We start from the raw sequence: 12,724 nt of genomic DNA on the forward strand, positions 1-12,724 counted from the left end.
ATCGTGAGAAGATCAATTTGATCAAGGAACAGGGTATTTGTTTTGGTTGCCTGAAAGTAGGCCACATGAGCAAAGACTGCAGGAGTCGCTTGGATTGCAATGTGTGTCACCAAAAGCACCCAGGAGTCCTTCATATAGAGCGGCAGGAGAGAGGAACAACCTCACAGCAACCCCGACAGTCTGAGAGCCCTCCAAGTGTTTCAAATGCAATGTCTCAGACCTGTGGCCATATAGGGGCTGGTGATGAAGATAATTCCATCTTTTCTCTTGTTGCAGTCAAAGTGAAGAGCCAGAGGGGCAATAAAACAGTGCAGACATATGCCTTTTTGGATCCAGGAAGTTCAGGCACATTCTGTACAGAGAACTTGGCAAGAAAATTGAACTTAAGTGGTAAAAGAACAAGTATTCTATTGAGAACAATGGGTCAAAAGAAGATTGTGACTGCACATATTGTGTCAGGTCTTGAAGTGTCTGGCATGAGTTCAAATGATTTCATTGAGTTACCTGATGTTTTAACTCAAAAGTCCATGCCGGTTTCTACACTGAATGTCCCACGACAGGAGGATCTGGATCAATGGTGCTATCTCAAGGAGGTTAAGCTCCATGACATTGATGCAGATGTTGAGCTACTAATTGGAACTGATGCTTCAAAAGTGATGGAGCCTTGGGAGCTGATAAACAGCCAGGATGAAGGACCGTATGCAGTGAGAACCAGAGTGGGTTGGGTCATTAATGGTCCACTGCGTGGGAGAAGCAGTAAGAGTAAGAGTGGCTGCCATGCTGTAACAGCCAACCGAATCTCTGTGGAACATCTGCAAGAAATGCTGGTCAAACAGTATAACCATGACTTTAATGAGAGATCATCGGAGGAGCAGATTGAAATGTCCAGAGAAGAATTCAAGTTCATGAACATAATGAACACCACAACAGTATTGACTGGAGAGCATTACTGTATTGACTTACCTTTCAGACAGAAAGATTCTGTCTTGTCTAACAATCGCTGTGTTGGAGAACAGCGCCTACGAAGCCTGAAAATAAAAATGGATAAGAATGGCCCATTTAAGGACGAATACACCACATTTCTAAACAACATAACCCAAGGATATGCTGAGATGGTACCTGCTGATCAACTCAAGCAGACGACAATTCCTCTACTGGAACTCACAGCCGCAGTTCTTGCTCTGCGAGTTGATAACATGCTTCGGAAGGAGTTGCAACTTAAGCTTGAGAAGTCCATTTTTTGGACTAACAGTACAACCGTTCTGAAATATATCGCAAGTGAAACCAGGAGATTCCATACGTTTGTGGCAAACGGGACCGCTTTTATCAGAGAAGCAGCTGATGTGGATCAGTGGAGATACGTGGGTTCTAAGGAGAATCCAGCCGATGAAGCATCAAGAGGATTACGAGCTGAAGGAAAGTTTGGCTGCTGTGAATCATGGCAAAATTCAAAGGTCTTTGACCCAGGAGGACATAAAATGGAACTTTAACACTCCAGCAGCTTCCCATCAAGGTGGCATCTGGGAGCGCCTGATTCGTTCAGTGAACAGTGTCCTCACCTCAATTCTTAAACAGCAAACTCTGGACGATGAAGGGCTCCAGACCATCTTCTGTGAGGTTGAGGCAATACTTAATGATAGACCCATCACAAGTGTCAGACGACCCAGATGACCTCGAAGCTCTCACACCAAACCACATTCTACTTTTAAAGGGCAAACTAATCATGCCACCAGGACTATTTGATAAAGATGATCTGTACATCAGGAAAAGGTGGAAGCAGATTCAATACATGGCTGCACTTTTTTGGAAGAGATGGATCTCTGAGTACCTTCCATTGATGCAAGAAAGACAAAAATGGACCAGGCCAAGAAGAAGCCTCACTACTGGAGACATAGTTCTTGTTGCAGACGCCACAGCTCCAAAAGGATCTTGGATGATGGCAAAAGTGTTGGAAGCAAGACCAGATGCAAAGGGACTGGTGCGCACTGTGCGGCTTCAAACGAGAACCAGCGTTCTGGAGAGACCAGTGACGAAGCTCTGTCTGCTATTGGAAGCAGCAGCTTAGCATACTAATGCTTTCTCTACCTCCATCTTCTCTACCTCTATTTTCTCTCTATTCTTCTTCTTTTGTAGGTTCATCAAGAAGATGTATTTAAGTTTAAATGTATGACATAGAATATTCATAATTTCATAGTTTGCCATTGGAATGTAGGTTGTAGGAATAGCTCCGTTGAAGAATATAATTAATTGTGATTGTATGCCCAATTAGGGGCCGGAATGTTGGAGCTATTTAATTTGACTTTTGTATTTAGGTTTTATTGTAAAGTAATATTGATTGCTTATTTAGGTTATATTTTGATATGTTAGTAGTTTCTTATGATAGTTGTAGCTTAGTTTAATATATTTAGTTTTAGGTTCACTGATTGGGTAACACTGGGCACCTGTGGCTATATGTAGAGGTGGATAGGCACAGGACCAGCATGCACCTGGGTGGCCAATGGTTTTTTACCACAGCACAGAGAAGTGTCAACATTTTGTTTGTTCTTTTTTTTGTTGGTTTAAGAAATAAATTATCAAAATACTAATGGGCGGAAATGGACAGCACTTTCTTTTGCATGTGTCAACACCAAAACCCACGGTGCATCAGTGGCGGTTTGATCTATCTTTTTGTTTGATTACGGACGACAAATGGCCACTACAAACAGGTTAAATGCTTAATAATGCTGCGGGATCAACTTTAAATGCAGCTAATGCCTGCATCGTCTGGCAGACACCCAAACACCTGCACCGGCCTTAGATGAAAGACAATAGTAGCATGTTTGTTTTGAATGAAACCAACCAAGATCTTAAAGAAAGAAGATGGATGCTGTTGAGCGCATGTAAAAGGTGTATATAAAAAACGCTTTATATTCAAATGAATCCATCCATTATCAATACCGCTTCATCCTCATTAGGGTCACCGATCCCAGCTGACATAGGGCGAAGGCAGGGGACACCCTGGACAGGCCGCCAGTCCATCTCAGGGCACACACATACAACCATTCACACCTATGGGCAATTTGACATCAATTAACCTGCTGCATGTCTTTGGACTGTGGGAGGAAGCCAGAGAACCCGGAGGGAACCCACGCTGCCACGGGGAGAACATGCAAACTCCACACAGAAGGACCGACTCGACCCAGAATTGAACGCGCGGCCCTCTTGCTGTGAGGCGACAGTGCTAGCCACTACACCACCGTGCAGCTCATATTCAAATGAATGCCCATTAAATCCATGTAAAACTAAGTCAACCTGTTGTTGAAAACAGATGTTGGTTTGAACCCTGGCCCGCCAACGTTGTAGGTACAGTTGAACGCTCCCTCCCATGAAACGAGAGCTGCTGTTCCACCTAGCTCACTGAAAGGATCAATGGAACCACAAGCCAGAATTCATTCATAACCAAACCCATTTGGGAATGTATTAATCCCACAAGCAGATGTGTCTCATCACAAACCAGATTAGCCTGTAGGCATCCTCAAATCCGATTTGTTGAATTGGAAAAGGAGGAATCCCAGTGATGTCCTCGACTGGAATTATGTAGGTTTCCTCTGCAAAATAATTTTGAAGTATTTATTGGAAAATTCAATTTAAATGACCAGATTAGATCTTTGTTGGGCTCTTTGACGCTGTTGTAAAAGTCCCTCTCTGGATTGTATTGGAGTCAAAGTGCAGCGGTAGTAGAATACACACACAATACCTGGTTACCTTTGGCAGCCAGGTAGGGTGTGAGCATGTCTCCATAATGAGTGTTAAAAGAACCTCTCTCCACACCAGACGGCGGCATGTACCAGGAGTGAGGATACGTCTCATTGCTGTCCGACATGAGACCAAAAGGACCCAGAGCCTCCACAGATTAAAGAGGAACAGGAGGAACTCTGCACCAGTCAGGAGGGAGAGCAGCTTGAGCTGAAGCAGGAGACTGAGACCTTCATGTTGACTCCTACTCATGAGGGTGTTTTCCTTCATTTGCTCTCTTGCTGATAATTGTTTACAGGTTCATTGTTACTTTTATCTACCTGCTAAAGTTGTATTTTTTATGTCAAATGATTGTCTTTGAAATAACTCAAACATCAGTTGACGTAGAGAGGAGAGAAACATTTTTTTTAAAGGCGGAAACAAAAAAACAACTCTTATCCAACATCGGAACTTGACAGTGTGACACCCAGCGGAAGTAAACAACGGAGTTAGTGGGGAAAAGATGTAACGAGTAGTCTTCGCCGAGGTAAAACAACAATGTCGTCAGTTGAGAACATGAGAAAGTTTGTCCACGAGCGGCAGACTGCGGCTGCGGAAGAAATATTCGGAGTTTTTGAAAAAACTATCTTCGAGTCCCAGGAAGAGGTCGACCGTCAGCGCAGACTGCTGGACATCATTTGGAAACCTGAAATAAAGCTACGCAGAACAGGTGTGTGAAATATAGCTCATCCTTTTAATTATTGCTGCAGTCACGTGGATTCATGCAGATGGTAGACAGCAGATGAGAACAGGTTGGTACAATGAGGTGAAGCAGGCAGGGAATATATAACCTACCTTCCACGGTACACTTGCCGTCCATGGAATACGATATATTCCTTTCAACTGTTTTATTTAATAATTTCTTTAGAATATAACGTTATACGAAGTAACATTGTGCTTTCTCTTGATATTCTATTGCACATAAAGCAACTCTCCATTGTGAGGGCGAAGAAGATTGAACAAGTTAAAATATTTGATCCAATTCTGATGTTGGTTTTCTCCCCTGGGTTCACACAATTTTACCATCTTGTCCTCGTCCACTGTCAGGATAGCCAGTGTGGTGAATGCTTGGTTTCACTTGTTGTAATTTCATTTTTATCATAAGATTATTACCTATTTCCTTTCGTTCTCTGTCCCACCAGAGCTCCCAGAGCAACATGTCTGAAAGGATGAGGAGGAAGAGGAGAAGGAAGAAGAGGTTCTCTCTGAGCAGCAGCTCTGTATTCAGGAGAGGAGCTCCAGTCTGGACCAAGAGGACCCAGCGCCTCCACAGACCAAAAAGGAACAAGAGGAACTCTGCAACAGTCCGGAGGGAAAGCAGCTTGAGCTGAAGCAGGAGAAGGAGACCTTCATGTTGACTCCTACTCATGAGGAAACGGACCACAATGAGCCAGAACCCACAACTGACCACCAGCTCGTAGCTGAGAGCCCAGATCGTAAAGGAAGTGAGCATGAAGACTCTGAATCAACCAGAAATCCAGAGCCAGAACCAAAGAAAATAGATCCCAAAAATAGAAGTCACTGTGACGATGAGAACTTGTTAAAGATTCCCAATGATACTCAAATCGGGAAAGCACTTTTCCAATGTGATACTTGTGGGAAAACATTCAAGTGCAGGTCAGGTTTGTCTACACACCTGAGAACACACACAGGTGAGAAGCCATTTTCTTGCAAAACATGTGGAAAGAGTTTTGGACTTAGTGCTAGCTTGAGGGTCCACATGAGAACACACACAGGTGAGAAGCCATTTTCTTGCAAAACATGTGGAAAAGATTTTGGATGTAATGATGACTTGTTGGTTCACATGTGGAGAGCCCACTCTGGGTAGAAGCCGCAACTGCAAGAAAACATCATTTGAGGCTACTCTGTTGACGAGGCTCATAAGATCACATACAGACACGTAGCCTTGTGTTTGCAAAATGAAGAAAGAAACCCTCTCTTTGTATCGGTGAGTCAGTAATGTTGACATTAGACAACTTCTGTTTTCTGTCTACCTCATTAAACATGTCCATGTAGTTTGTAATTTTATAAACTTGAAACAATTATCGTTGTTTTGGATTTTAAAAGTGGCCCACAAACAAATTGTAGGTGGTGTGCAACACGGTGCTGTCAAAGAATCAGCCGGAGCAATAGTGAAGAAAAGTGAATGAAAAGTAAGAATCAGTGCTGGAAGGGAAGTGGGCAGCAAAATGCAGTTATTTTTCTTTCCTCTTGTATGTATTCTGATGATAAAGTGATGTGAGGTGATGAATACCAGATTCACGCTGAGGTCTAAAGCTTTAAGTATATTATGTTCATCAAGGCTGCACATGTGTCTCACTGACATGAAGAGAAAAAGTAGTCAGAGTGAAGAACTGTTAAGTTATACCATACAAGAGTTGTTTTAATGTTGGAGCTCACAGACTGTTTCTTGTTAATTTATGACTTAATACCGTAGCTGATGGTTTGATCAGTGGGGCATCCTCATGTTGAACCAGCTGTGCTGGAATGTAACTGCATGAACTCAAATACTGTAATATTGTACAACGCTGTCCTCAGATGGCTAAGATTTCATTTAAATTCCACACATTGAATCTTGAGCTTAACAAATTTAAATACATTTGAGGTATATTTGTACTTTACTTTACTACGTTTTACAGGCAAATGTTGGATTTTTTAAGCCACTCCCTTTTATTTAACAGCTATAGTTAGTTTGCTGATTAAGATTTTTACAAACGAAAATTGATATAGTGCCTTCAATCTGTTTTCTTGTTAAACTATGCATCACTGTGAACCTTGTAAACAATTAAATCGCTCCACCTCAGCATACTGTTGTATTTGTAGACCCATACCATTGACTTTTTTCTTTCATCTCTTGTTGCTGTGAAGACTTGCATATCAAATTCCTGATTGTCATATTGAATTGCATCATTCTGCTTCCAGTAGTGCCTTGCTGTCCTCATTCCAGACAGAAAAACACGCCACCATTGTTCTTGTCACCATACATGTTATTGGTGAGAAGCAAAACATGTGGAAAAGATTTTGGATGTCATCATTTGAGAAGCTACTCTGTTGGAGAGGCTCATAAGATCACATACAGACCACGTAGCCTTGTGTTTGAAATGAAGAAAAGAAACCCTCTTTGTGTGGATGAGTCAGTAATGTTGACATTAGACAACTTCTGTTTCTACCTCATTAAACATGTCCATGTAGTTTGTAATTTTATAAAGTTGCTTGAAACAATTATCGTTGTTTTTGGATTTAAAGTGGCCCACAAACAAATTGTAGGTGGTTAGAGTGCAACACGGTGCTGTCAAAGAATCAGCCAAGCAGAACAATAGTGAAGAAAAGTGAATGAAAAGTAAGAATTTCATGAAGACAGTGCTGGTCTAAGGAAATGCAGTTATTTTCTTTTCCTCTTGTATGTATTCTGATGATAAAGTGATGTGAGGTGATGAATACCAGATTCACGCTGAGGTCTAAAGCTTTAAGTATATTATGTTCATCAAGGCTGCACATGTCTCACATGAGAAAAAGTAGTCAGAGTGAAGAACTGTTAAGTTATACCATACATAGAGTTGTTTTAATGTTGGAGCTCACAGACTGTTTCTTGTTAATTTATGACTTAACGTAGCTGATGGTTTGATCAGTGGGGCATCCTCATGTTGACCACCAGCTGTGCTGGAATGTAACTGCATGAACTCAAATACTGTAATATTGTACAACGCTGTCCTCAGATGGCTAAGATTTCATTTAAATTCCACATTGAATCTTGAGCTTAACAAATTTAAATACATTTGAGGTATATTTGTACTTTACTACTCGTTTACAGGCAAATGTTGGATTTTTAAGCCACTCCTTTTATTTAACAGCTATAGTTGCTGATTAAGATTTTTACAAACGAAAATTGATATAGTGCCTTCAATCTGTTTTCTTGTTAAACTATGCATCACTGTGAACCTTGTAAACAATTAAATCGCTCCACCTCAGCATACTGTTGTATTTGTAGACCCATACCATTGACTTTTTTCTTTCATCTCTCAAGCCTTGTTGCTGTGAAGACTTGCATATCAAATTCCTGATTGCCATATTGAATTGCATCATTCTGCTCTAATAATAGCTCTGCAGTGCCCTTGCTGTCCTCATTCCCAGACAGAAAAAACAATACCACCATTGTTCTTTGTCAACACCATATACATGTTTATTATGAGAACAGAAAACTATTAGTTGATTTGGAATATGACTGATCCCAGTGATGTAATCAGGAGAATGAGCTCCTCTGTTGCTCTCCTGGGTTTCTTCCCTTTTTACCTAAGAAGATTTATTTGGGAGTTTCCTGATCGATGTGGTTTTTGGGCAGGGTCTATGTGTACAGATTGTAAAGCACTCCGGAGACAAATTTGCCAATTTGTGAAGTGCGGAGCTATACAGTAAACTAAATTGACTAGTCTGGACCAAGAGGACCCAGAGCCTCAACAGATTAAAGAGGAACAGGAGGGACTCTGCACCAGTCAGGAGGAAGAGCAGCTTGACTTGAAGCAGGAGACTGAGACCTTCATGTTGACTCCTACTCATGAGGGTGTTTTCCTCCAACAGCTCTTTGGCTGATAGCAATTGTGTACGATTTCAGAGGGTCATTGCTACAGGGTTCCTCCAGCATTACAAAAAATGTTTTTTTATGTTCTATCTTAAATATTTTTCTTTGAAATAACTCGAAGAAATCAGCTGACTTAGAAAGGCGAAACAAATGTGAAGTGGCGGAAGGGGAAAAAAAACAACTCGTTTCTAATGTTGGAACTTGACAGTGTGACACCCAGCGGAAGTAAACAACGGAGTTAGCGGGGACACGATGTAACGTTACTAGTCTTCGCGGAGGTAAAACAATAACGTCTCATTGCTCTCCGACATGAGACCATCGTTGATGTCCAAAGGGTCTGAGTAGACAAGTACACCAACGACTCCATAGGGTGCTGCATTGATGGCCTGAATGAGACACATGGCATTTGAGGAGGTTCTCTGTGAGTGTAACGGAGTTTGAAATACATTTGTCATTTCTTGTTTTCAATGTGTAGTATTTTATTTTTGTTTGTTGTTCAACAATATTGTTGAGTGTTTGTGAATTTTATTTTAATGAGCCATTTTTATTTAATTTAGCGTTATTTTTAAAATTCTGTTTCCTGCGGAAATTGCTTTCCATCTGTTGCACTTCCTGCTCCTGAGTCCGTCTCTCCCTCACAATGGTTTCATATTGCTGAGGGTGAGTCGAGTGGAAAATTATGTCGCACTGTTTTGGCTCTGTTCTTTAATGAAAAGTAACCATTTATGTTACACACGGTAACGGTCGCTGGTACGATCACGGTGTCCAGCTGTTGTGTGATTTGAACGGTCAAAGTGAACGTTTTGTGACGGTCTCATTGAGCCACTTTGGTGCCGTTTGTTTGGCCACATCCGGTCGCCCCGACGTATGTTTTCCTTGTATAAATGTTGTTTTGTTTGTATAGGAAGTGGAAAGACGGACCAGAAGGCAATAAGTGTGTTGTGTTGTCTTCTGCAGGTATGTGTTTCCCTTTTGTTCAAGGTTGGAATTTTCGTTGTTTCTGTTGAAATTACTCTAGCTCATGTAGTTATTTGTTTTGTCCATTGGGGGTCGCTGTTTTCCCCATGTATGTTACATGTTTTTGATAATTGTTATTTGTATTTAGTGTGGTCCTGCCTTCCATGCACAATGGTTTCATATTGCTGAGGGAAGTGCAAAGACGGACCAGAAGGCAATAAGTGTGTTGTGTTGTCTTCTGCAGCATAAATAAATGCTGGGAAAATCCACCATCGGAGTCGACTTCTTCTATGCCGTTTCACATCCGTTACATGAGCAGCAGCTCTGTATTCAGCAGAGGAGCTTCAGTCTGGACCAAACGGACCCAGAGCCTCCACAGATTAAATAGGAACAGGAGGAACTCTGCACCAGCCAGGAGGGAGAGCAGCTTGAACTGAAGCAGGAGACTGAGACCTTCATGTTGACTCCTACTCATGAGGGTGTTTTTCTTCATTTGCTCTCTTGCTGATACTTGTTTACAGGGTCCTTGTTACTTTTATCTACCGGCTAAAGTTGTATTTTTTATGTTAAATGATTGTTTTTGAAATAACTCAAACATCAGTTGACGTCGAGAGGAGAGAAAAAATATATTAAAAAGGCGGAACCAAAATAACAACTCGTATCCAACGTCGGAACTTGATAGTGTGACACCCAGCGGAAGTAAACAACGGAGTTAGCGGGGGAAAGATGTCACGTTAGTAGTCTTCGCGGAGGTAAAACAACAATGTCGTCAGTTGAGAACATGAGAAACTTTGTCCACGAGCGGCTGACTGCTGCTGCGGAAGAAATATTCGGAGTTTTTGAAAAAACTATCTTCGAGTACCAGGAAGAGGTCGACCGTCAGCGCAGACTGCTGGACATCGTTTGGAAACCTGAAATAAAGCTACGCAGAACAGGTGTGTGAAATATAGCTCATCCTTTTCATTATTGCTGCAGTCACGTGGATTCATGCAGATGGTAGACAGCAGATGAGAACAGGTTGGTACAATGAGGTGAAGCAGGCAGAGAATAAATAACCTACCTTCCACGGTACACTTGCCGTCCATGGAATACGATATATTCCTTTCAACTGTTTTATTTAATAATTTCTTTAGAATATAACGTTATACGAAGTAACATTTTGCTTTCTCTTGATATTCTATTGCACATTAAGCAACTCTCCATTGTGAGGGAGAAGAAGATTGAACAAGTTGAAATATTTGATCCAATACTGATGTTGGTTTTCTCCCCTGGGTTCACGCAATTTTACCATCCTGTCGTCCACTGTCAGGATAGCCGGTGTGGTGAATGCTTGGTTTCACTTGTTGGTATTTTCATTTTTATCATCAGATTATTACCCATTTCCTTTTGTTCTCTCTCCCTCCAGAGCTCCCAGAGCAACATGTCTGTAAGGAGGAGGAAGAAGAGGTTCTCTCTGAGCAGCAGCTCTGTATTCAGGAGAGGAGCTCCAGTCTGGACCAGGAGGACCCAGCGCCTCCACAGACCAAAAAGGAACAAGAGGAACTCTGCACCAGTCCGGAGGGAAAGCAGCTTGAGCTGAAGCAGGAGAAGGAGACCTTCATGTTGACTCCTACTCATGAGGAAACGGACCACAGTGAGCCAGAACCCACAACTGACCACCAGCTCGTAGCTGAGAGCCCAGATCATAAAGGAAGTGAGCATGAAGACTCTGAATCAACCAGAAATCCAGAGCCAGAACCAAAGAAAATAGATCCCAAAAATAGAAGTCACTGTGACGATGAGAACTTGTTAAAGATTCCCAATGATACTCAAATCGGGAAAGCACTTTTCCAATGTGATACTTGTGGAAAAACATACAAGTACAGGTCAGGTTTGTCTACACACCTGAGAACACACACAGGTGAGAAGCCATTTTCTTGCAAAACATGTTCGAGGAGTTTTGTAAAAAGTAGTTATTTGACGGTCCACATGAGAACACACACAGGTGAGAAGCCATTTTCTTGCAAAACATGTTCGAGGAGTTTTGTAAAAAGTAGTTATTTGACAGCCCACATGAGAACACACACAGGTGAGAAGCCATTTTCTTGCAAAACATGTTCGAGGAGTTTTGTAAGAAGTAGTTATTTGACGGTCCACATGAGAACACACACAGGTGAGAAGCCATTTTCTTGCAAAACATGTGGGAAGGATTTTACATCTAATGCTTGCTTGACGGTCCACACAAGGACACATACGGGTGAGAAGCCATTTTCTTGCAAAACATGTGGGAAGGATTTTATATCTAGTGCTAGTTTGACGGTCCACATGAGAACACACACAGGTGAGAAGCCATTTTCTTGCAAAACATGTGAAAAAGATTTCAACCGTAATTCAGCCTTGTTGGCTCACATGAGAAGAGCCCACTCTGGGGAGAAGCCGTAACTACGAGACCTGTGGGAAAACATACTTTGAGGCTACTCCATTGACGAGGCTTATAAGATCATACATACAACAAAATACCACCGTTATTCTTTGTCAACATCCACTACATGTTAATTATGAAAACAGGTATTTGCCATGAGAACAGAACTTTTCGGACACCACCAAACATGTAAGAGCTGGTAGTTGATGTTCTAAAGAAAGCAAAGACAGTTTTTTTTCCTTTATAAATGCATGACAATAAAATGGATTGTACTGTGTTTTATTGAGGTGGATAATGTCTCATGTCATTAGCGATCATTATTTCAATTACACACGCACAAGTCATGAAATGGATATTTCGGACTTGGTCAGCAGTCTGACCTGGCTCAACACTCCCTCTGATAACTCTCATCACATTGGACGAGTTTTTCAACTCTTCATGGTTGAAGCTGTCCAGTTTCACGTCACGGGAAAAATTCAGATGCAACAAGAAATTAAGACAAAATAATGTTCCTCTGCAACTTCGCTGCGTCATAACACCAGATTTTATGAGGAAAACCAATAATTTTATTGAATAAGTTGGTGTGTCATTGGAAATCATATATTTCTCATCCTTAGCCTTAGCAGAAATGTGAAGTATAAATGAACTCTTTGATGTTTCTTTTAGAATTTAAACAGGTTAACTGCTTAATAATGCTGCAGGATCAACTTTAAATGCAGCTAATGCCTGCATTGTCTGGCAGACACCCAAACACCTGCACCGGCCTTAGATGAAAGACAATAGTAGCATGTTTGTTTTGAATGAAACCAACCAAGATCTTAAAGAAAGAAGATGGATGCTGTTGAGCGCATGTAAAAGGTGTATATAAAAAACGCTTTATATTCAAATGAATCCATCCATTATCAATACCGCTTCATCCTCAGGGTCGCGGGGCGCTGGAGCCGATCCCAGCTGACATAGGGTGAAGGCAGGGGACACCCTGGACAGGCCGCCAGTCCATCTCAGGGCACACACAT

The 12,724-nt window shown here is 41.6% G+C and overlaps 2 protein-coding genes across 4 annotated transcripts in view; both read left to right on the plus strand.

Annotated features, from left to right (window-relative positions):
- The window catches only part of LOC130207723 (zinc finger protein OZF-like), a 28,478-nt gene extending 17,198 nt beyond the window's left edge, over positions 1-11,280 (plus strand). Inside the window, exons 4-5 of the mRNA XM_056436398.1 lie at positions 4,917-5,510; positions 11,208-11,280. Of these exons, the coding sequence (XP_056292373.1) occupies positions 4,917-4,939 (23 nt within the window). The 3' untranslated portion in view covers positions 4,940-5,510; positions 11,208-11,280. The remainder of the gene's footprint in view (positions 1-4,916; positions 5,511-11,207) is intronic.
- On the plus strand, positions 8,284-11,985 carry LOC130207728 (oocyte zinc finger protein XlCOF22-like). 3 transcript variants are annotated; one of them, XM_056436412.1, is made up of 3 exons: positions 8,284-8,771; positions 9,255-10,242; positions 10,713-11,985. In XM_056436412.1, the coding sequence occupies exons 2-3, from the start codon at positions 10,071-10,073 to the stop codon at positions 11,726-11,728; spliced, it is 1,188 nt and encodes a 395-aa protein (XP_056292387.1). In that variant the 5' UTR covers positions 8,284-8,771; positions 9,255-10,070; the 3' UTR covers positions 11,729-11,985. The 3 variants fall into 3 exon arrangements, with proteins under 3 accessions (XP_056292387.1, XP_056292388.1, XP_056292386.1); XM_056436413.1 differs by lacking the exon at positions 8,284-8,771 and having other exon boundaries at positions 8,788-9,307; positions 9,456-10,242; XM_056436411.1 differs by lacking the exon at positions 8,284-8,771 and having other exon boundaries at positions 8,788-10,242.
- The last annotated feature ends 739 nt before the right edge of the window (positions 11,986-12,724 follow it).

This window comes from Pseudoliparis swirei, chromosome 18 (genome assembly GCF_029220125.1).
Source record: "Pseudoliparis swirei isolate HS2019 ecotype Mariana Trench chromosome 18, NWPU_hadal_v1, whole genome shotgun sequence".
Taxonomy (NCBI): Eukaryota; Metazoa; Chordata; class Actinopteri; order Perciformes; family Liparidae; genus Pseudoliparis; species Pseudoliparis swirei.

Bases quoted from the DNA above. Each gene is read 5' to 3' on its own strand.
- LOC130207728 (XM_056436412.1), top strand. From the start codon at position 10,071: ATGTCGTCAGTTGAGAACATGAGAAACTTTGTCCACGAGCGGCTGACT. The intron at 10,243-10,712 runs GTGTGTGAAATA...CTCTCCCTCCAG, and splicing joins AATAAAGCTACGCAGAACAG to AGCTCCCAGAGCAACATGTC.